We start from the raw sequence: 24,089 nt of genomic DNA on the forward strand, positions 1-24,089 counted from the left end.
ATAAATATACTATACATCCCTATTTTTATAAATAAATTGATCCAATTTTGAAGGATGGAGTCCACTAGGCATAAATGGGTTAATGTTAATACATTCTCTCAAACGATCGGAATGCCTCAGCTAAGGTAGAATACACTAAGGTAGAATATTTTAAATTACTTTTTTCCATAGCTTGCCTGTTTACAGTTCGTTCGAAAACCACTTATGCATTCATCGCTATCATATTTCACGCCGGGTGTTGTCAATGAAATCCCCATAATTTCAAATAACAAGAGTGAGTGAAGTACTTCGTTTGCTAACAGTGGTTTTGGATAACCAATTTGGATATTAAGTTTTTGTAACAGTGAATTGGTAGTGTATTTTTTAATTATATACACCATCTATTTAGTCATAATATTTACATGGTGTAATATCTGCAGCTATAAGTGTGTGTGTTCACGTTCCAAACAGTAATTATGTGTATGTCATTAAATATGGATTAACATAAAATGAGAATAGTGAGAAAACTATTAAAATATAAAAAATAAGGTTTATATACACGAAACAAAATTAATCCATAGTAATTATGCAAATTGTTTTTTTTATACATATAAGAATTACCATACGTACTTTTGATTTGAACATATTTGTTCAATGCGCACATATAGTTAAAAACATATATCATTTTTAATGTTGATGTTGTATACTCAATCGTTCCTATACTTTAACGTTTAATCAATACTTTACATTCTGACTTTGTAAAGTAGAAATTACATACAATTGTGTGCATTTGTATCCCGTGCGCTGTAGAAGATTGATGTTACGGAATTAAAACAAATCACAAAGCGCGTATAGTGCCAGACGAAAAACGAACAAAGAACTAAATTAACGTACATATCACATTCAACTCACTGGATTATTTTACATGAAATCATGATTTTTTATCTTTCAGTTCGAGAATCATGGTCCTTCGTCTTTGGCGGACATTTGTCATCGTTTTAGGTAAATTTTACTTTTGTTTATTGGTGCTTGACACAGGGAAAATAATGACGTCGGCACAAAATTGGGGCGGCGAGGTTCGGCATCTCACTCAGATAAAGATAACTCTGAATTGAAATGTTTATAATATCGCGTTCTAAAAGTTTCAAAGATCGTATATTAAATTAACAAATCATGAAAACTGTGCTAACTGTGATAACAATAATGTTATGCACAGAAGTAGTCGTTTTTATAAATAACAGTAGTAAGCAACTTTTAAAAATTGCAAAATATATGTGATATCATTTTGAATATACTGAAAACTTTATATAAACAATGGTTGAATTATTCTATCCGAATGGACATTTAAACAATGTGAAATTAACTGGAATGGTTTGTACATGAATATGAAAGGACAATAATATATTTATAAATGATCTTTTTTTAAAAGAAACTGTGTTTGATATGATTTAAATACAATAAAACAGTAATTATGTCAACTGTTCTCAAAATGAAATCTTATCCGACCCTCTACAGTTAGTTTATAACAACACATCCATTGTACACTTAAGAAAACAAATTCAAACGCTTTTACAATATATCACTCGCCTAGATATGAGTAAACTTAATCGAATTATGTATATGTGGTGCTTCGCTTGTCTGTACATCGTATACAGAATTTTTAGCCATGCTATTGCTTTACGATTGAAAACATGCCAATATGAGAACAAATGTGTCTTGTTCTGAGAAAACTGGGCTTAATTCATGTGCGTAAAGTGTCGTCCCAGATTAGACTGTGCAGTACGCACAGGGACGACACTTTCCGCTTTAATGGTATTTTTAGTTTCAAGGAATTCCCTTCTTACCGAAAATCAAGTTTAGGCGGAAAGTGTCGTCCCTGATTAGCCTGTGCGGACTGCACAGGCTAATCTGGGACGACACTTTACGCACATGAATTATGCCCAGTAAAATAAATCTTATACCTAAAAGTAAGTATGATACAGATAATGATTTTGCAGGTCCTGAAATAAATAATGAGAAATATTTGTATAACACAGTCTCTTTAAGCCTTGTATTATTTAAACAAAAACGCTGTATTTATTTTATGGCGAAGCTTTCGACCTTACGGTCTTCATACCGACCATATGGTATCAACGTACAGGAATAAACGTTCATGAAAGCGCGCGAAAACGACGTTGACGCCGGAAATGCACGATGTCATATCCGTATATATAGAAAATACATGGTTGGTGCCGAGATGGAGAAAGTTTATCCGGTGAGGCTTAGAAAAAGAAAATAGGGCGAGCTTTAGCGAGCCCTAATTTTCTTTTTCGGGACGAACCGGATAAACTTTCTCCATCTCGGCACCAACCATGTATTCGATTTATCCTGCTTCAATCCGTTGACACATTTTATCAAATACATAGAGAATACATGGTTGGTGCCGAGATGGAGAAAGTTTATCCGGTGAGGCTTAGAAAAAGAAAATAGGGCGAGCTTTAGCGAGCCCTAATTTTCTTTTTCGGGACGAACCGGATAAACTTTCTCCAACTCGGCACCAACCATGTATTCGATTTATCCTGCTTCATGCCGTTGACACATTTTATCAAATACAAATGATAAATTGACATAACAATATTATTATTCTTGTCGGGCCTCCTACATTCCTGACGACCGAATAACTACCGATTGTGTCATATAAAAAAATACGTCCACGTTAAACTGTTCCTTTAAATAATTTTCATTAAAAAAATGAGAAGAAATAAAAACGAATCGAGAACGTGATATTTTTCTTGGTAAAAAAGGAAAACAAAATGCCACAGCAAAACAAAAACTGAATTTTATTTACCTTAATGACAACTTTAATCCATTGCTTATAACAATACATTTACAACAATATACACATCCATTTTCTGTTCTTCCATCCCTTTCAAAGTTTGTCGAACTCGGTTTCTGTTTTCCATTTCTATTATCGAAATATATTTTAAACCACACTAGTTTTTGATAGCGTTCGCATCGAATGCTTACCATTTCTGACCCAAAACCCGATTTACGAAATCGTAATCCTGTCGATGCGAATATTTTATTCCTATCGAAGTTAACATTTATGAAACACAAACACACAATCCAAAATACGTTTATGATTCGTTCCATGCTTTAAAATATTTAAAAGAAATACTGTTAAAACCACCACGTCAAAATCGTGTCCCTAAAATCCTGAGAGACACTATATACATACGTAGTATGTTTTGTCTGAGAAATGACGTCACACTAGATACGTCATAAATTGCGTAATCAAGTAAATGAAAATGATAAATACGGAAAGCTGGTTTGGTTATATATTTTAACGAACAAAAAAAGATGATATATAATATAACGATACCATTCATGGTGCGTCCCAGACTCCCAATAAATCGCAAAGGTCAAATATAAGAACATGTTAATCCGCGCGAAGGAATACATAGATCACGGTCAAGTGATGCACTGCCGGATATCAACTAGTTTATCAGACCCTGCTTTATTTGGTCAATGTTTGCAACAAAGGCAGGATAAAAATGATTAATTGACATAACAATATTATTATTCTTGTCGGGCCTCCTACATTCCTGATGAACGAATAACTACCGATTGTGTCACATAAAAAAATAGGTCCACGTTAAACTGTTCCTTTAAATAATTTCCATTAAAAATATGAGAAGAAATAAAAACGAATCGAGAACGTGATATTTTTCTTGGTAAAAAAAGGAAACAAAATGCCACAGCAAAACAAAAACTAAATTTTATTTACCTTGATGACAACTTTAATCCATTGCTTATAACAATACATTTACAACGATATACACATCCATTTTCTGTTCTTCCATCCCTTTCAAAGTTTGTCGAACTCGATTTCTGTTTTCCATTTCTATTATCGAAATGTATTTTAAACCACACTATTTTTTGATAGCGTTTGCATCGAATGCTAACCATTTCTGACCCAAAACCCGATTTACGAAATCGTAATCCTGTCGCAGCGAATAGTTTATCCCTTTCGAAGTTAACATTTATGAAACACAAACACACAATCCAAAATACGTTTATGATTCGTTCCATGCTTTAAAATATTTAAAAGAAATACTGTTAAAACCACCACGTCAAAATCGTGTCCCTAAAATCCTGAGAGACACTATTTACATACGTAGTATGTTTTGTCTGAGAAATGACGTCTCACTATATACGTCATAAATTGCGTAATCAAGTAAATGAAAATGATAAATACGGAAAGCTGGTTCGGTAATATATTTTAAAGAACAAAAAAAGGATGATATATAATATAACGATACCATTCATGGTGCGTCCCAGACTCCCAATAAATCGCAAAGGTCAAATATAAGAACATGTTAATCGGTGCGTAGGAATACATAGATCACGGTCACGTGATGCACTGCCGGATATCAACTAGTTTATCCGACCCTGCTTTATTTGGTCAATGTTTGCAACAAAGGCAGGATAAAATGAAACTTCTTGAAATAAAAAATGGCCGCTGATAATGACCGTGAGGTCGAAAGCTTCGGCGTAAATAAATACAGCGTTTCCGTTTATATATACTCATATATATATATATAGATACATCATGAGTACGAGTACAGCAACTGATCGATATTTAACACATTCTTTAAAAAAAAAGTTTGATCGTATGAAAATCCGATATTCCTTAGTGTTGTTATACATATTTTCAGTTTCTATATAAATGAATTGACATATACATCACCATATTCTGAGGCTTTTATGTAAAATACCCAGATAGGCATTTAAACGTGGTCCGTTTGCAAAGTTAATCAAAATGCTTATGTTGAATATATACACCCTTAAATGCTACCTTCCTGTTTTCGCTTAAAAAGTTGAACTATTAAGGTTAATATGTTTACGTAATTTGATAAATAATAACGAGTCAATAAATGTCATTGTCGCCTGTTTATATCCAAGAATGTGTACCCTTCATTATCACAATTCCGTTAATAAAACATGGTGTTGTTCCGTTAATAAAACATGGTGTTGTTCCGTTAATAAAACATGGTGTTGTTCCGTTAATAAAACATGGTGTTGTTCCGTTAATAAAACATGGTGTTGTTCCGTTAATAAAACATGGTGTTGTTCCGTTAATAAAACATGGTGTTGTTCCGTTAATAAAACATGGTGTTGTTCCGTTAATAAAACATGGTGTTGTTCCGTTAATAAACATGGTGTTGTTCTATTATGATAATTTTTAAAATCGTATTTAGTTTTTGTTATCAATTCATTTAATTTTATTTAGTTTTGGACTTTCGGGCGGAAGGAGCCATGACATGGAGAGGATCTCCCCTTTCAAGCCAATCCCCTAGGGTTGATTTAACTGGATCATGCTTCAATTCTTTTACTAGTTTGTCAGTGGAGAACATCGAGGGGACTCCAGTGTACAGGTAAAACTAATAGATAATCACTTGACTATGTGCCAATTGACATAGGGGAACAGTTGCACACGCCATTTACTACTTCAATCGTGTATTAGCATCGTATTCGTACATACGTAAATGAAGACGACAGTAATACAAGTTCATATATTGCAAAAAAGTGTTTCTACCATCGAAGTTTTAAAATGTTGAGCGTTATTTGCCATGTATCACACCCCACAATTTCTTTCACCAAGCAATCAATGTGCTATGTCGTGTAAATGGACCGACATATTACCCGTCTGAAATGTAAAACATTCACTGAAACAGTTTCATTAAAGACAATGCATGCCTGCTGTATTATAGTTTGGTCGTCTGGTTTAAGCCTTTTTTATTAACTTTAAAAGAGCATTTCAGATTGCTACAAGGACACTTATATACTGTTGGGTGTCTTTACTATGGATTTAATGAAGCGTTCAAGAATAATTGGCCATTAACAAAAACGCTAACCAATTATATCGAAAATCATCATTCGGAATAAATAGCTGAGTGTAGTTTTGGCAAGGGCGTTAACGCAACAAGGGCGAATTAAAGTGTAAAGTAGTTACGTATCTTGACGCAATTGTTCGCTAGCCGAATATACTAGAACAACGCACCCTGCCGCTGGCATTCATATATGACTTTATTAAATTTCCGTTAACAAGAATAAATTAATTTCTTTACCGAAACGAGCATCCAGAACGGTTTTCCGTTCAAGATAAGTGTTGTTTCGCTATGTCGACCTCTGGAATCAAAAGGCGAGAAAGCGATATCAAGATATGAAGAGCGACTTAACGATGCGAGAGCACGAGATCACGTCTTGAGATCGAGCTATAACGATTCGAGATAGCAATGTAGATACCCTTTTATTTCGTGTATTTTCATCTTTTGTTCGCGTTCTCGACGTTGTGCATTCAAAGGTCGACAATTTCAAACAGGAGGAAAGATCATATAGTTTTATCGTGATCTCGCATCGCATTGTCTAACATACGTATCTCAAACTCGCAAACTTGCTTTGGGAATACGAATTACCGATCTGTGAAGTAATAATTCCGTAATCTAGGACAGAATGAAATTATGAAGCTATATTACATATTGTTACTATACATTGTAAAAAATGACGTCGCGAGCGGGCCGTAATTCGTTTCTAGCGGGCCAATATAAATTATAAAATAATTATAATAAATTTTAAAATAATAAAATCGGCCCTAGCCGCAATTGGCCGTCGGGCCGTTATTTCGGCAGCGGGCCGATAATAGACGTCCTGCGCAGCTCTGTCGTGTGTAATTGCTTTACTATTTGATATATGAAGGCTGGAAACATAATTAATAAAAGTTGGGCAACATTATGTTGATGTCTGTGTTTATTCACATTGATGTTTCTATTCCGGGTCCAATTGCTGCAAGCGAGTGCGGCGGTAGAGCGGATTGGTGTTGAAGTGCTCAGCGGGCAAACTATTATTAGTCTAGTCAGCATACATGTACTCAACAATTAATCCTAAATATTAATGTGTTCAAAACATTTTATTTTGAGAAATCGTGTAGCGCTGATGGATCCGAATCTTTATTAGAAATACCAGGCATACGTTCGTCTGATACCTTTAAAAACATCCTCACGTTTAGACTGTGTAGTGTATACCTTTACCAATATAAGCAACTTTTTGTTTTGCCATAGCACTTATTAATTGATAACATTAGTAACATACGTTATACGCATTGATTAAAAATGTATTTTCTAACCATCATGCAATTGTTAAACGCTCACCACACGATGTTTACAGTATTTCATGTTATAACAATTATTCAAGGCCAAGTGTCTGCATTATGCATGAGCTATTTTAAACTGTATTATTCGAGAGATTTAACCCGGTCCTCATTTATTTTCGCAAACATACACAAACGGGGACAACAATTAACACAACCGACAACAAAAACATTTACAACTCACATTGGTGGTGTAGGGTTCAAAAACAAATGACATGTGTTGAATGTTAACTCTTTTTTCTGTTCTCTGTTTATGACTCTCGATGCTTTTTAAAAGAAAAACATAAAAACATTATCAAATAATTGAACACTTCAATACATATTATAAATTATTTTATTGTATTTCTCGCTGTATTGATTTTTAAGTTTATAGTTCAATAAACGCAAATAATCATTTGAAAGCTATCCTGAATACACGCTGACACCAAATCGGATTTTCCTCACAATAAAGCCATACAATTCGGATCCGTTTAGTTATTTTGTTTCATAAAACAAACCGTATTAATACAGTTGTCATGTGCTATGCACATGCATAAATTTGATTTTAGTCTACACGTTGTACAAAAGTTCCCATTTCCAATACGAATTAATAATAATTCTAATAGTGGAATCCAAAAAGCTGACATAATTATGCATTATTTACACATTTGACATGTAGTCGTTTTAATTGCGTCATGAAATTATACAGGTTTTATATTGAAAGTCAATATAATTATAATATGGCATGTATTCGCATAATTTATGTAACCAGAAGGCGGGATTTCAAGGTTTATATCATGATCTCGCGTTTTCGAGCCATGCTCAGACGAGATCATGTAATCACGATCCCAGATCGCGATATTATGATCGTGATCTCGTATCGTTAATTTGCAATTTCGTATCGAAATATGTTGACCCCGCAGCGTAATATCGCGTTCTCGCCCATGTTATTTAAAGGAAGATGGAGCGAAATAACGATGTTAGGTTGGAATATTACGATGCTTAAGTTCTATTAAATTAGCAAATTTCAGTATCGTAGTATTAATATCGCGATTTTACATAGTGTTTCGTTGTTTCGACCTCTTAAAAGACAAGGATTGCCTAAAAACACGATGCGAATACAAGAGATTATTGTGCGGAATCATTATATGTGTCTTGTTCTGAGAAAACTGGGCTTAATTCATGTGCGTTAAGTGTCGTCCCAGATTAGCCTGTACAGTCCGTACAGGCTAATCAGGGACGACACTTTCCGCTTTTATGGTATTTTTAGTTTCAAGGAAGTCCCTCCTTACCGAAAATCAAGTTTAGGGGGAGAGTGTCGTCCCTGATTAGCCTGTGCGGACTGCACAGGCTAATCAGGGACGGCACTTTACGCACATGAATTAAGCCCAGTTGTCTCAGAACAAGACACATATTTCGCGATCTCGCGTTCTCAACTCATTATCTCCTGTTCTGACATCTTCCGCTCGCTTCTTCCTATCGTATATTCGCGCCCTCGCCATTCCGACCGAGAGGTCGATAATGCGGAACAAAAAGTGGAAGTAACGGAAAACCGTAGTTTGTTATGGTCGAACGCGCGTGGTTGGAATGAAATATATAATTTAAATTTACATTATGATATAATAACAGAGGAATCACTAACTATTGATTGTGTGAAATTACAGAAAACTGCTTTTCCGTGACATATCTTTTTTTACAGTTTTATTTCTTGGAAACATTTTGAACGGTGGCTATACATTATAACTTATAATTGGTATGTTTTATCTTTCATGAATATAGTTGTAACATTTTATGTTTACAGCTTGCTGTCTCAGAATCCCAATGGTGGTTTTTATATGGCAGGATTCAGAATAAAATGTACTGATACTGTCCTTAGATCCAACGGCTACTCGAGTTATACCCTAAACGTGAGGTTAGTATGTAATTGTTCCACAAACAGCTTATTCTTCATCATGGTTCATTGTCAAGAACAGTGGCCCTTAGTTATGGTTTATTCAATATATACAATAGACATACAGTCCATGATTAAAACATATTAAAATATATAAAAGCATTTCATGTGATCAGTATTGACTTTCATAAATTGTTTAATAAAGTATCAATTCATGAAAAGGTCTAGGACAATTTAATTACAGCTTAAAGAATTTATTTAACAATTTTATAACGACCTCATAAAAAAACAACAAAGATGAATCTGGAAGAGAGCGAGAAGTCAGATTTGAGTAATGAATTTTATACAATTCAAATAATATGTATATTATTTTTTATTATTAATTTCCTAATATCATCGTATAATGAAAGTTCTAATAAAAATGCTATTTATCCTCAAGAACATTGCAATATTGACACTTTCTATCTAGAAAAGGTATCGATTCAGGTTAATACCATCTGACAGAATCTATTTATAATCTATGAGCTGAAACCCTTAATCTAAAAAGATAAGACCTAAACTAATTTATACTAATTTAGGTCGCAGTGGTGTAGTGGATATGATCGGGAGGGTTCGATCCCCACTGTGGGAGCGTAGATTTCCCCCATAGACACCCAGTACTGGTTCTAGTCCCAGGAAACGGACTCGAGAGCGTTTCAAACAAGGCTTTCTATGCAATCGAGCTAAAATAATTAGGTTTACCTTAATTTATACAACATTTTTAAGTGAGGTTGCAATTCAAGTTTACAAAACTGCCAGTTACTTATTGCTCTTGAATTATAATTAAGTTCTAACATCCAGTTTTGGAAACATGTATCATTTAATGTAGACATTACCTGTGTTAAAACATTTGTATCACCTGCGCCTTGGAAGCTTTTGCCCCAGAATATGTATTTGGTTTATTTATTGAATTCTCAGACATATTGCTATAAATACACTTCACATACTTAAGAATGTGTAACTGAATATTTTTTAACCGATACAGCACAGTTGTAATACATTGATGGCTCTTTGAGTTATCAAGAATATTCTTCCGAGATATACACAATTATTGTGTGTGTTTTTTCACGCCTAGTAGTTTTTTGCAAAAATTGAAGTGAACAGTTAAGCCCCAGATTTCTGACATAATTTTAAAATTGGGATAACACGCTGATTAAACAACTCACATTTGGTGTATGTATTGACATTGCTGGATAATTTGTTAAATACATATAAACGCAAACGCGAGACACGACATACGAAGCGATACACGATATTTTGCGCGACAGTCGCGGCGATGCACAATATTTTGCGCGACAGTCGCGGCGACGCACGATATTTTGCGCGAAAGTCGCGGCGTCGCACGATATTTTGCGCGACATTAGCGGCGACGCACGATATATTTAACACGATATATCGTTTTTTGGGCTACTTACACAAGGGCGATATTTCGTGGTACATTCTCGCGCGTCGCTTCGTGTACCGCGCAAAATATCGTGCGTCGCCGTGACTGTCGCGCAAAATATCGTGTATCGCTTCGTGTGTCGTATGTTTCCCTTGATGAAAGTAGATCGAGATTATAGATGGCACTATCCGGATTCCGTAGCTTACAGTGAATTTTACTTTAAAATCACGTTAAACTGCAGTATTGAAAAATATCCAAATCCCCTGTAGTTAAATGTGCTTGTTTACTTTGTTTCAGTGTAGAAGATGTCGTAGACGATGACGTACTAACAACACTTTATGACACCTTTACCGTGACCATTTCTGGTTTACCAAGTAAGACAAAGTACTGATACGAGTGCTTTTTTTCCGACATGTATCTTATATTCAGATTATGATCACAGTTATTGTTGATGTGTTTAGGGTAACAATATATTTGGTATTGAAACGAAGCATCATACAAATACAAATGTTTGTTTAAAAATTAAATCCAGCAAATATAATAACTCGATACGTTGACATAATTATTTCCAATGGCTTTTGTAACCATGGATATGTTTGTGATGTTTTTCTATTTATTCAAGATTTGCCAAAATAAAAATTCTTCAACATTCAGATGCGTAGCAATTAACTTATTTTGAATCTTACATGATCCGTACTTACGAACGACTGTTAACGTGCAAACATTGTTTTAAATATAACCTGACCCGGAATAATGCACGTTTAAACAATTCCAGTATAAAAACAACTTCCGGAAGCTTTCAAAGTCTTTATATTATTGACTTGACTTATATTACGTGTGAAAGCATCTCAAAAACATTATGCTCATATACAATTAGTCTGCTGTTTGTGAAGTTGACGTTTCTATTGTGTAATTAACAATGAAGGATGTCGATATCTTTTAATGATATAAAAATCAAACACTATTCATTTGGTGTAGAATGTGTTGTCTACTATTTCGCAAACTAGCATTTCTTTTTCAGCATATAATAAACGGTTCGATTCCATTACTTTTTTAACACTTAAACCAGTGACATTGACGTATCGTCATTATCATTTTCGCATAAATGTTTTCCTCCGCGCCCTACGCTTTTTGTTAGCTGAGGACGAAATACTTGTTAGATATAACATCCGCTTATCATTATTTAAATGGCATCAAAAATGCAATACTCAGGCAATTTCTTCGGATATAAAAGGATTTAATTGGTTGACATGCATTGAAAAATAATTTCAAACACATGAAACTAAAGTATGTAAATTGAACACGTTAATTCTAAATATACTATTATACAATTTTTCCTTAATCAACAATTGTTGAAGTCAAAATACACATGCAATCAATCCAACATTTTATAAATCGGTGGAGATTTAATCATCGACAATACAAATTATCATTTGGAAGCATCAATGATGTACACCATCTTTTTCAATCACCTATACATTCAATCGTTGAAATGAATCAACAATACACCTCATCAGTGAAAACAAGTCACCTCAGTAATGGCAATCATCAACAAATCACAGTACGCCTAAACTTAAAGGCAATCATCAACAAATGACAGTACGCCTAAACATCGGTACATATTACTCTTAGGATACATGCAAGCAAACCAATTATCTCAAAATGTAAAAATGCGACGATTATGTATAAAATATTAATGATATTATATTTAATATTAAATATGAATGCAAAATGAAAATAGCTGATGTTATTCAAATGTTGTAAACTATTGTACTGTGTAGTAACTTAGTTAATTTATTGTGCTGTTTTCCACTTAATACCTTTCAAGATTCAAGAATCCATTCTTCATATGTTCTATGAAGTATTTTCCTTAATACAAACATGTAATTATTATACCAATTGATCATACATGTTACTGTTTACAATAATTAATGACCAATACATACGCCGTTTGTATATACGACAGCTACAACATCTACTACACCGACTACAACGGCGACCTCGACTACAACGGCTGCAATCGGTAAGTGCGACTTGTCATTTATAACAATTAAGGAACTTAATTATTGATTTGATATATTGTAATAAAACACAATGGTCAGTTCTGATGCATGGATATTTACTTGCGTTATAAGTATTTGTGCGCAGTCTTCAACCTAAACCGTGACAATAACTGAGAACAGTTAATATGAAACTAGTGAACTATTGTTTAATGGTACAATAAATCGAATGATTTTTACTTCAATGACACTCAAAACGCAAAGTTTACGCCAATATGGACACAACTTGTCTAATAATCTTTTCGGGGATCATATTTTGGTGCATATGAGTAGCTTGTATCAAATATTCTCTGATAGGTGGCAATTACCAAAACTCGGACAGGGCTCTGTAGACAACACGAATGTTGTACTGTATGGCACAAAACTGTGAGATGCATTTATTTATTTTTCAAAGCAAAACCATTTTTATAGGATTGACGAATTTATTAAGTAATTTAAACTATCATAACAAATTTACAAAATTTCTCTTAGTTATAAATTAACATTCCTTATACAAAACGAGCATGTCATTTCCCAAAAGTTGTGTTACTGACATTATTTTTTCTGTCGGCTGCATTATAAATGACAGTTTCTATTTTGTTTGTACTACTACGTCGCCTTCGACCACCACCGCAGTAGTCGGTACGTGCGGCTTAACATAATCACAATTAAGGAACTTATTTTTTTTTATTGCTAAATTGTCATTAAACACAATTATTGAGCATTGTCTGACTGTGGCATGACTTATACCGTTCGTGATTACTTTACAATATATATTAAGTTTGAAAAAGGATTATGTATTGTATTACTTATGCGGCTTATGATTTTTTTACAATATTTATAATTTTTGTCGGAACGAAAATCATAAATATTTTATCGTTTGTTTGAAATTTAACTCCAGCTTATATAATAAGTTGATTTTGCAACAAAGTTATTTTAAATGATTAAACCATTATTAACAGAAATGATTATCGATAAATTGTTGTTTATTTGCTAATCATACAACTATTTCTTGTTTTGAAGCTTTTTTAACAAGCAAAAATTGTTTTGATTTTTCAAATTATCGGTTTTGACGAATTGCTGATAACTTGTAAATATTATTTCGATTACATTTTGTTCCAGTCTGATGTATGGATTTTTAAAAGTGATAACTGTTTTGAAAATTTATTATTACATCCAAAATGATAAATATTTTCTATAACCACGAGATATATTTTACTATGCTTTACTCATGTCGTTGAGAAGAAGTTTTAATGGGCACTGATTCAACAGTTTAATTAATGAGTATTAGCAACTGTTATGTTAGAATAAATCAGGTACTCTGTCATATATATAAACATACACATTAGATAATCTTTCAATATCATTTTAAGACGTGCCAATAGAATTCACATCGCCGAATTACACGACATATTATGTTTGCGAATCGGATCAAGCCGACGAGGAGGTCGTTGCCTTGGCAGCGAAGCGGGGAGATACTTTCGATGGGTTTTCATTTAGTATCGTATCACCGGTACGGTAATACAACCATTTATGTAGTGACTGAAGGTTACAATACACCCAATACAATGCGTTTAGTGTATAGATGTATTATTCATGCCCTTAACATATTGTCACATCAACAAAGATTACTGTTTTGCTCATTTAAAGATACTTAAGTTATTTTAGTTTAATCTCTTTAACTCTGTGACTTTTTTAAGTTTCGAGCGATTCATTTCCGCATAACATGCACGTTCAGTTAAACGACCTGCTCATATATTTGTGTAACTAAATCGTTTAATTTTTGCATTACTACAAAACTAATTAATCTGGACATTATTTGAGTATTTCTCACTATGAGTGCATCAAGTATAGCACAAATTACAGTCGACATGCCACACAAGCGCATTATCTTTTATCCATTCTGATTGATGATTATTACAAAAAATATATTATTTTGTTTTTTTAATTTATGACACAAGCTTTTAATAGTGCCAGGTCACCAATTTGTGAACGTGGTATCGGTTGCAATGCATATAAACAATTAAATCCTAGTAAGATGGTACATGATTGTATTGCTTCTTGTTTTGCACGCGCATTTATATAAAATTGTTAGTTACATTTGATTTTCAGCAAACCAAGTTTAAAATAAATAACGATACGAAACTGGTAGTGGCGGGGAATAATTCTTTTGACGCAGAATCTGGAGAAACGTCATACAATCTCACTCTGAAGTGAGTATTCAACTTTAGACACGTGAAGTTGTTACATTGATTTGTTTAAATTATTACAGAGAATAAGGTAAGAAAGAGATCTATTGTGATCCGTCAATGTCCGTCATCCGGCATCCGGCCTCCGCGTAAATTATTATATATTTGACCATAATGTGGTTCCTACCCTGGTATTGCAACAGAGAATCATATTGGTTCCTAACAGAAAACCTATTTGGAATCTATATGTGTCTTTTGTCGGAATTATATGTATGATATGTTGGTCTTCTTTTTATTTGGGGTGAATGTGATTTAAAATGAAGTCACAAGGAATATTTATAGAAAATAATATTCCATCCACTCTGGAAGACAGTTTTATGACTCGATCGTAATCGAAGTTGCTTATAATGTTTATCTTAAAGGGGCCTTTTGACGTTTTGGTAAATAGACAAAATTAAAAAAGAAATATTTGTGAGGTAACAGTAATACTGAACATTTACTATGCTCTAAAGTATGCATTATGTGGATCTTTTGACGATTTAATAACCTGAAAATTATGAAGCGTTGCAACGCCAAACGATACAATAATTTTGAGTGTTCTGTTGATGTAGTTATATCTTGTGAAGCTACAAGGATTGCTTTTATAAAGTATTAAAAACATCACTTATTGTATACGCACGGATGGCCGAGTGGTCTAAGCGAAAGAGGTCAGTGGCTCGAGCCCAGTTAACGGTTACTTTTTTCTTTCTTTGGTGTTTATTTTTTTACGCGAGCTTTTTATATCAAATGTTTATATTTATCAATATAATGCATTTCATGACAAACTTCAATACATTCCAAAATCTGTGAAAAGATCCCTTAAAATATCTTTGCCTGGTTGAAATATGGGTCAAGTTGGGTCAAAAACTTGATCGCCAGGCCGAGTCATTGTCAAATTTTAGATCCTAAACATTATGCAGGCCAAATTGTGAGACCACTCGTTATTTTTAAATTTTGCCAGAATCCGTTTATTTTTACACTTTCTAAGCCAAGTTCGATACTTGTTAAACAAAAATAAATTTAGAGTACTATGTCATAAACAAATCATTGTAAATATTATAGAGCCACGTTTATGACTCAACCTGTCTGTCAAATGTTACTTAATGACGATTCCATATAGCCTTATTGTTTGTATCTACCATACATAGAGAAAGTTAATGTTCCTTCTTATTTTATATTTGTTTTAAAAATTTGAGAGCACGTTCGGAAACATTGCTTTAAATTGTTTTCTTTTTTTTCACAGAGTTGTTCTTGCCTCAGATTCAACAAAATCAGCTACCGTGAATATTACAATAATAGTCGACGATGTCAACGACAATTATCCAGTATTTTCGAATCTTTCCTACAGTTTTGCCATATTAGAAGGGTCGCCAGGTATAATTGAATACAACTCCTTCCAATATTATTGTTGTAAATTCAAATGTACAAACTTATAAATATATCAATAATGTACATACTGTGTATTGATAATATTTATAATATTAATATTGACATTGTGTACGTTTATAAAACTAGCTGTGGTAATGTGTATTTGCGCATTGACAAATACCGATACATAGCTTCGTAATGTTTCGCAGCTGGAAACACCATTGGTTTAGTGTCAGCCACAGACGCAGATGCCACGGCCCCTAATAACGTGACTTTCTTTCAAATAAACGGTATGCAAGCTTATATTTTATGAACTGTTTGAAAAAGTTATTATATATAAACACATGCATTTATTTAAAATACTCCAGTTGCTAATTCTACTGTAGGTCATGGATTTTCTGCTAAAATACGTGCGAATTAATTTTTAATAGGAACAGCGGAATTTAAAATCTCCAACAAAGGTGCGATAACAATAGCTAGCAACGTCTCGCTAGACTATGCAAAACAATCGAGTTATTCATTTACGGTAACGGCAACAGATGGCGGGACAGACGGTTCGGAATTGAACAGCTCGGTCAACGTACAAGTAACAATAGAAACTCGTAAGTATTGGGATATATTTTCAAGTTTATTATTCATATGCGCCGTGGTGATAACATAACCGAACAAGGAGCATGTTAAAGATATGAGTCGTGTTCTGAGAACACTGGACATAATGCTTGTGCGTAAAGTGTCGTCCCAGATTAGCCTGTAAAGTCCGCACAGGCTAATCAGGGACGACTCTTTCCGCCTAAATTGGATTTTTACTAAGAAGAGACTTCATTTAAACGAAAAATGTCATAAAAGCGGAACGTGTCGTCCCTGACTAGCCTGTGCGGACTGTACTGGGACGACACTTTTCGCACACATATTATGCCTAATTTTCTCAGAACACTGCTCATATATATTTATATCATGTTTTGCATGAAATAAAAACCACATTTATCTGCGATATGCCTGTTCATGTCCGTATCCAGGGCGAGTGTAAGTCAAACGTAGGCTTCTTGAAAATGTATACATTTTACTTTAAATGTTACTTGAATATGACTTTATTTTGAAGTACTATGTTACGTATAGACGTAATTGTATTACCAATGCAATTATTAAATATAACTGCACTTATATATTTGCCGACATCTGTTTTTCGGTTTATTTGCATAACGTGTGAAATAAAGAGGGATATTAAATATTGTCAAAATAATATTATCATTGTACGCTGTAAATATATATTGTTCCGCAAACCGAATCAGGAAATGTTAAGACGAATTGACGACGGCCTTCTGTGTCCATTTTTATAATGATTAAAACTACAATGGCGTCACTCTAATTACAGGTCCGAAGTTTGCTTATGAAGGTGTTATAAACGCATCCATCAGCGAGGACATCGGTCAGCAAGCATTCGTGTTGTCTATCTCTGCCTCCGACAGTGATCGATCTCCTAATCCCAATTTAATGTTTGACTTATCGGCGGCACCTACAGTTGCATCTATGTTCAAACTGAATGGCAGTAATCTGACAACAGCTGACAGCACGTTTGATTTCGAAAACCAGACATTTTATCCTTTTATTGTTGGGTAAGCATGCATACAGTTTCTTAAAGACAGATAAAACATGCATTATATAAGGATTATGTTCCTTTTCCTTTTATGTTATACATTCTATTTCATGTATGACCTGCTACTGACAATATCTTTATCATATTAATCACGATATCCTTGGAATGCGATTTCGATATACACATGTAACTACATTTTTTTATCATTGGGTCAGCGATTGAACTGTACGTTCACTGTTAATCGTCGATATTGTTTGTTGCCACAATCGTCCGATTTCATTTTTCTTTTAAAATGCTTTCAAATTGATCATCAACTTGAATGTTTAACTGGCGCATATATGTCTCGTATATAACCATTAAAAAGTAGGTTCTAAACATGCGTAGCTGACTATTGTAAAATGAGTAAACAAAACAAATCCCTAATTAATACCCTTTATTCATAACTACGAAAGAATAAAAACATAACTTAATATCTATTGTATAAACAGATTCTTTTCAACGAGTTAATATCTAGGTAGAGTCTGTTTATCAACACCAGTAGCGACCATCGGGCATCCTAAAGGCTGCATAACGATGTCCAAACGTATGATACCGTTAAACGAACGTAAACGGAATACTTAACGGATGTCATAATCAACAAAATAGTTAAACCTTATAACGTATAATGGAAAAATACACGTAAACATAAGAGATTAAGACACGAATAATTTATTATTTCACGAATTAAGCGGGAGTAAAACACATATTTTCTAATCAAGTGTTCTCTTATCATTTTTTCCTAAACACAAAAGAGTAAAGTCATAACGTTAGAATATGGTTTTTATTGACAGCAACTTTACTATGAATCACAGAGGGAAAATTATGAAAACACATATAGTTTTTTATTCCTATGAACACAAGGAACCCACATTTTTGTAACCCTCTCCATAATACCCACAATTGTATTGGAACACCTTTACTTCCAAAACGTCATTCTGAAAAGACATAAGCAGCATCTTGCTGAAACATCCGAATCGCAATGACTGTGTATGTAATTCGGCCTTTACCGAACTTAAAATCTTTGAAATAACATCGAGCATAGAAGTCACCAAGTTCAAGGAACAACATTTCCAATACACATAAAGTAATCGCTGCATATGCCGAATATACAAAAGGATACAATGCAGCACAGAGTAAATAAGAAGCAACTCATTTACATACAGCTCTTTAACAAATAGACAATATAAAGACTTAGCAAACCTTAGCAACCGGCCTCGACAATTGCGAAATTTCTATAGGTAACACGTAAACATGTCATACACTTCTTAATGGTAAAATAACATTAAAGCCTTGACTGGCTATAAGATTTAAACAAAATCAACGTCGAAATATGTATTCATTTCAAACACAATATATATTGTTAATAGTTTTCACGTACTATATAACGAGAAAAAATACGTAAAACAAATTGTAAACGCTCATTTTTTGTGTCGCATAACGTTTTATGTAAAAACAAAACTAATTTCAGAAAATATCATATAACTTTGATTACTATCATGGCCCGCAACCTCGTACGTAAATGATGAACGTTGGTTTGGATATGTGTGAGATGATTGATGAACTGAATAGCACGAATATGGCGTTAATAAACATACATCTGAAATATATAGGTTTACAAACCTGATACTAGTTTTGCAACAGCTCCTTTTAAATTTGCTTCTTATGAATATGGCATATATAATTCACATCTTCAGACTCATTAATAGGACATTTTGCATCACCATTTAAACGGTTTACTGTGAAATATAGGGTTAATTTTGGAAGCGGTAATCTTGTATACCCATTTGTTTTAGAGCATCAGATGGCAAATACTTCAAGTATCATATCCTGCAAATATTTGTATTGGACGTGAACGAACCTCCACGATTTAACTCTTCGGTATTCACAGCAATGGTTCCTGACAATTTACTCGGTAATGACTCACCTTCATCTATGTTTACTTTATGTAAAGAATATTAAATCATAATATAACATCCATGTATATATTCTATTGTGTTAAGGGTATCAGTATTACATACGTCCTTCCATCCGTATCTGCAACGTGTTATGATATTTGTAGTCCCACATTAAATTTGTGAATGTATGAATGTATGAATGCTATATTTATATCGGAACATATTATGTCCTGAATATATGCCCAAATATATCCATATTTGTGTTGGCGTTGACCATTTTGTAGGTGGTGCAATCGTTACTACAGTCGTAGCAACGGATCCTGATTCCACGGCACCGAATAACACTATCTTGTCGTACAACATAAACGGTATGTAAGTTTCTGCATATATTTGTGAGATATCAATACTTCAAGAATGCTTTGAAAAGCGTTGCGAAAAGTAATGCATTTGGGGCGTACCTAGTTACATACAAAGTATATCTCTTCGCGTGTAAATCTGTTTAACTTGAACATCCTGGTGTTAGTAACGGCAAGCTTTTTTTACGATGTTTATATTTGAAACTATAACAGTTAATTGATGCTCTATGTATACAGTATTTCATCTCCCCTTGCATCTCATCAATAATCCGGTTTCCCGAGGCTGTCAGTATAGTCACTTCTTAATGTTTTATTGGTCTTGTTTCATACTTGTTGGCAATGTGTAAGTTGTTATAACTATTACAAAAAAGTGCTATGATACGATTTTACTCTTGCTGATGCATCATTTTTATCACTTTGTATGTATGTGTATTAAACATTGTGAACTATCGCCTTATTTAGTACATTTCCGTTACGCCGAACAATAGTTTTGTCAAAATCAAAACGAAAAACCCGTTCTATTACGAAAAGATGAACATCAAATATCTTTGTATGTATAGGTAAAGTCCCAGGTTCCGTTCCAGAGTTTGCTAATATTTTTTATCAAGTGAGTTATTATTATAATTATTGTTGACACTTACAAGTACTAAAGTGGGGTAAATGACTACATAAAATAACGTTATGTTTTCTTTCAAAAAAGTGTGAGCAAGTCCATTTATTTTCCTAGTAAAAATTTCCCGATAAACAATTTATAGACAATTCCAAAGTTTATTTGATTTGTTCTTTCCTGGTGTGCTTAATGCCATATAAACACATTGTTTGTAACGACTTTATTTTATTATAAACTATCAATCAATTTCAATTATTTAAACAAACGTTTACATAAACGAACGTTTCTTTATTGAAACTATGAAAATCTGATTATCAATGAAAATGTGGGCGTTATGAACTGAGCGATATGAAATTTTTCGGGCGCTATTGCTTTAATTTACAAATGATATACTATATACTGATGCATATTTATTATTTTTTATGACTTATAACTGATTTTTGCAGGGAGATAACTTATCGTGTTTGCTTTAATAAGGAATATTAAGGAAATATGAAACTACGTTTGGAAAAGAAATAATCGTTTCGCAAAGTGTAGAACCTTTGATTTCCAACAATGGACATATCATAAGAAATATACATGCTATTTTATCAAAATGGGTTGTATTACATTTTTAAATGTTTGTAAAGAAAATTCCACACAGACACCCGTCCGTTCACAATTACGTTTAAAGCATCGCGTTATATACATATATTAAGTACTTTTTCATTGCATTTTATAGTGTATACTTAATTGTATATATTTGCTTTATTTGTTAGGTTCATCGGAATTACGAATCTCTAACGAGGGAGTAATTACTTTGCAGAACGGCTTTTCGCTAGATTATCGAAACACACCGTATAATTTGATTGTAACGGCAACAGATGGCGGGACCAACGGTTCGGCTTTGACTGGCACAGCTTCCGTGATAGTACATATTGAATCTGGTAAGTGAAACACAATTTAATTCATTTAATATAAAACACTTCGAGATATAACATGAACGGTAACACCGACGCACATACAAAAGATACACGTTTGTTTTGAGACGTACAGCTGCATATACGCTTCCAGTCATTTGTTTTGATTTGCAGGACCTTATTTATTTTTCCCTTTTATAAACAGTTCTGTTCATGTTAATTTTGCTCAATAGAGTTTTCCGTTTGCCTAGTGAAATTCGTAATTTGTGAAATGATAGTAAATCGAGTTATGGTGTGGATGTGTATTCTATTCTCTTACTCTTCACTTTTACTCATTTTGCAGTTCCCAAGTTCTCCGCGTCGCATGTAAGAACCGCTTTAATTCGCGAGGACATTAGCAAGCAGTCGTCTGTGATGTCTCTCACGGCCAGCGACAGTGATGCAGCTCCTAACACCACATTGATGTTTGACATTGTGTCACAAACACCCACATCTCCTGTTATGTTCAAAGTGATTGGCACTACTCTCACGACGTCTAACGAAACGTTTGATTACGAAAATCAGACATTATATTCTGTTGTCGTTAGGTAAGTGCGGGCAGCACATATATTACGTACGAAGTAAACAATTAGCAAATCCTGAAACCATCCTGTAAGGTCAGCCTGACAATATAATTAGAATTAATAATTTTCACCGAAGGCATATACTGATTTTCAATGTAAATATTTGGTTGACGAATGTACCACTTACACTAAAGTAATGTTTATTTTTTTTATATATATCCTATATCCATTAAGATGAGGTACAATATGATTAAATCATTTAACTATTAATATGTAACTATACCATTTTACCGATATTAATGCTATTACTGATCAATAAACAAATTAATTCCTAAATATATATGTTTGCTGCCGGTTTTTGAGGAAGATCAATTTTATTATTCTACATACACAAATCATTACCCAGTTATAATTGTGTTGATATCAGGGATAATGTGATGGAACAATACACTTAAAACTTATGTATTTCATTGTTGTAGAGCATACGGCGGCAAGTATGACAGCACACTTTCTCTGAATATCTCTGTGGATGATGTAAACGACAATCCTCCGCGCTTTAACTCTTCTGTATTTACTAAATCGATAGTTGAAAACTTCACGATCGGTAATCATTTTTATTTTTCTATCTAGACTAAGGAAAAATCAGTTAACCACATGGGCCTGTCTCTGTACTAACAACATGATTCTCAGAATTCGTTTTACAGAGGCGATACTTATACATACATTTGATTATATTCACTACACTATTTAAAATGCGTAGATAAGTTATCCAGAAATACTATTTTGTCACAAAAGGAAAATGACATAACTTTAATTTTTTTCTTGTAGATGGTGTTGTGGTCAGAGTCGCAGCAAGTGATAATGACGCCACGCCAGAATTCGCTAACACGTCGTATTCGATCAGTGGTATGTATCATTCTATCGTTATTTCCTCTCATCTCTCCATATTGCTTCCATTTGAATACACATATCGCCAAAATTATTCATTGAACAGGTAAAACATATAGTAATTAAATTTAACATTTTGCACTAAAATGGCAATTTAAAAAAAGGAAGAACATCAACACTTGATACATGTATGTGGTCATATCCTTTTATCCTTTTCGAGACATCGGCATATAAATATAAAGTTAACTCGATATTAAGATGCTTCAAACCTTATAATTGGTCGAGAGTTAAAATATGTTAGTGTACATAAGAATTCAGACAACCAATGCATGTTTCAAGCGGAAATCATCAAGAACTGCAATATATACATGTATATATATATATATATATATATATATATATATATATATATATATATATATATATATATATATATATATATATATATATTGATAAATGTGTATAAAAATTTGTGTTACTTAACCTTCTTTGTGTGTCTTTAACTTGCAGCCGGCAATGAAAACAATACATTTTTAATTGACAAAGACACAGGGGACATTAAATTACAATCCGTTCCCTTGCAACAGAGATATAATTTAACGGTGAAGGCACAAGACAAAAACAAAAATTCATTGTCGTCTGAAACCAATTTAACAATAATTGTGGATGGAGGTAACTATACCTGTTGTATCGTGTTTCCCATTTGGATTAACATAACATACAACACTTCAGTTAATACAACACGGTATTCCAGCAAATGTTTTTTTAAATTTTACGTTTTGCAATTAAATCAAGTTCAAATGTAAGTGTTTGTAATCTCAATGTATTTGTAGACGGAGTTATATTTCATGTGATAATAATTTATCCAGTATCATCTAATTTAAAAGTGTGCATCGTGCCTATTTGTGTTCGTTTAAATGTGTAATTAAATAGCGCATACCTTTAATCTTGCTGCATTCGTTTCTAGGTGTTGTCAATGAGTGTGTATCGAATCCCTGCCAAAATAATGGTACATGCACTTCTTTTGTGAACAACTACCTGTGTACATGCCAGCAAGGATGGACAGGGATACGATGTGAAACAAGTACGATATCGCTGTTATCTGATAACTCACATAATGTAAACAGCCTTAGTTTTTTATATTTTATC

General features: G+C 33.4%; 1 protein-coding gene and 1 long non-coding RNA gene across 2 annotated transcripts in view; both read left to right on the forward strand.

The window, feature by feature from the left end:
* Positions 1 to 277: 277 nt before the first annotated feature.
* Positions 278 to 5,306, forward strand: LOC127856495 (uncharacterized). The gene is made up of 3 exons (XR_008038070.1): positions 278 to 351; positions 932 to 981; positions 5,252 to 5,306. It is a non-coding gene; the product is annotated as an uncharacterized LOC127856495 (long non-coding RNA).
* A 3-nt stretch (positions 5,307 to 5,309) lies between these two features.
* Positions 5,310 to 24,089, forward strand: part of LOC127856494 (protocadherin Fat 4-like) — a 35,850-nt gene continuing 17,070 nt past the window's right edge. The window contains exons 1-18 of the mRNA XM_052392746.1: positions 5,310 to 5,396; positions 8,949 to 9,059; positions 10,759 to 10,835; positions 12,428 to 12,484; positions 13,874 to 14,013; positions 14,613 to 14,713; positions 15,972 to 16,102; positions 16,306 to 16,386; positions 16,528 to 16,698; positions 17,469 to 17,709; positions 19,523 to 19,641; positions 19,909 to 19,992; positions 21,349 to 21,516; positions 21,833 to 22,076; positions 22,532 to 22,656; positions 22,881 to 22,958; positions 23,451 to 23,612; positions 23,908 to 24,024. Coding sequence (XP_052248706.1) covers positions 8,983 to 9,059; positions 10,759 to 10,835; positions 12,428 to 12,484; positions 13,874 to 14,013; positions 14,613 to 14,713; positions 15,972 to 16,102; positions 16,306 to 16,386; positions 16,528 to 16,698; positions 17,469 to 17,709; positions 19,523 to 19,641; positions 19,909 to 19,992; positions 21,349 to 21,516; positions 21,833 to 22,076; positions 22,532 to 22,656; positions 22,881 to 22,958; positions 23,451 to 23,612; positions 23,908 to 24,024 — 2,173 coding nt within the window. The 5' untranslated portion in view covers positions 5,310 to 5,396; positions 8,949 to 8,982. The remainder of the gene's footprint in view (positions 5,397 to 8,948; positions 9,060 to 10,758; positions 10,836 to 12,427; positions 12,485 to 13,873; positions 14,014 to 14,612; positions 14,714 to 15,971; positions 16,103 to 16,305; positions 16,387 to 16,527; positions 16,699 to 17,468; positions 17,710 to 19,522; positions 19,642 to 19,908; positions 19,993 to 21,348; positions 21,517 to 21,832; positions 22,077 to 22,531; positions 22,657 to 22,880; positions 22,959 to 23,450; positions 23,613 to 23,907; positions 24,025 to 24,089) is intronic.

This window comes from Dreissena polymorpha, chromosome 13 (assembly GCF_020536995.1).
Source record: "Dreissena polymorpha isolate Duluth1 chromosome 13, UMN_Dpol_1.0, whole genome shotgun sequence".
Taxonomy (NCBI): domain Eukaryota; kingdom Metazoa; phylum Mollusca; class Bivalvia; order Myida; family Dreissenidae; genus Dreissena; species Dreissena polymorpha.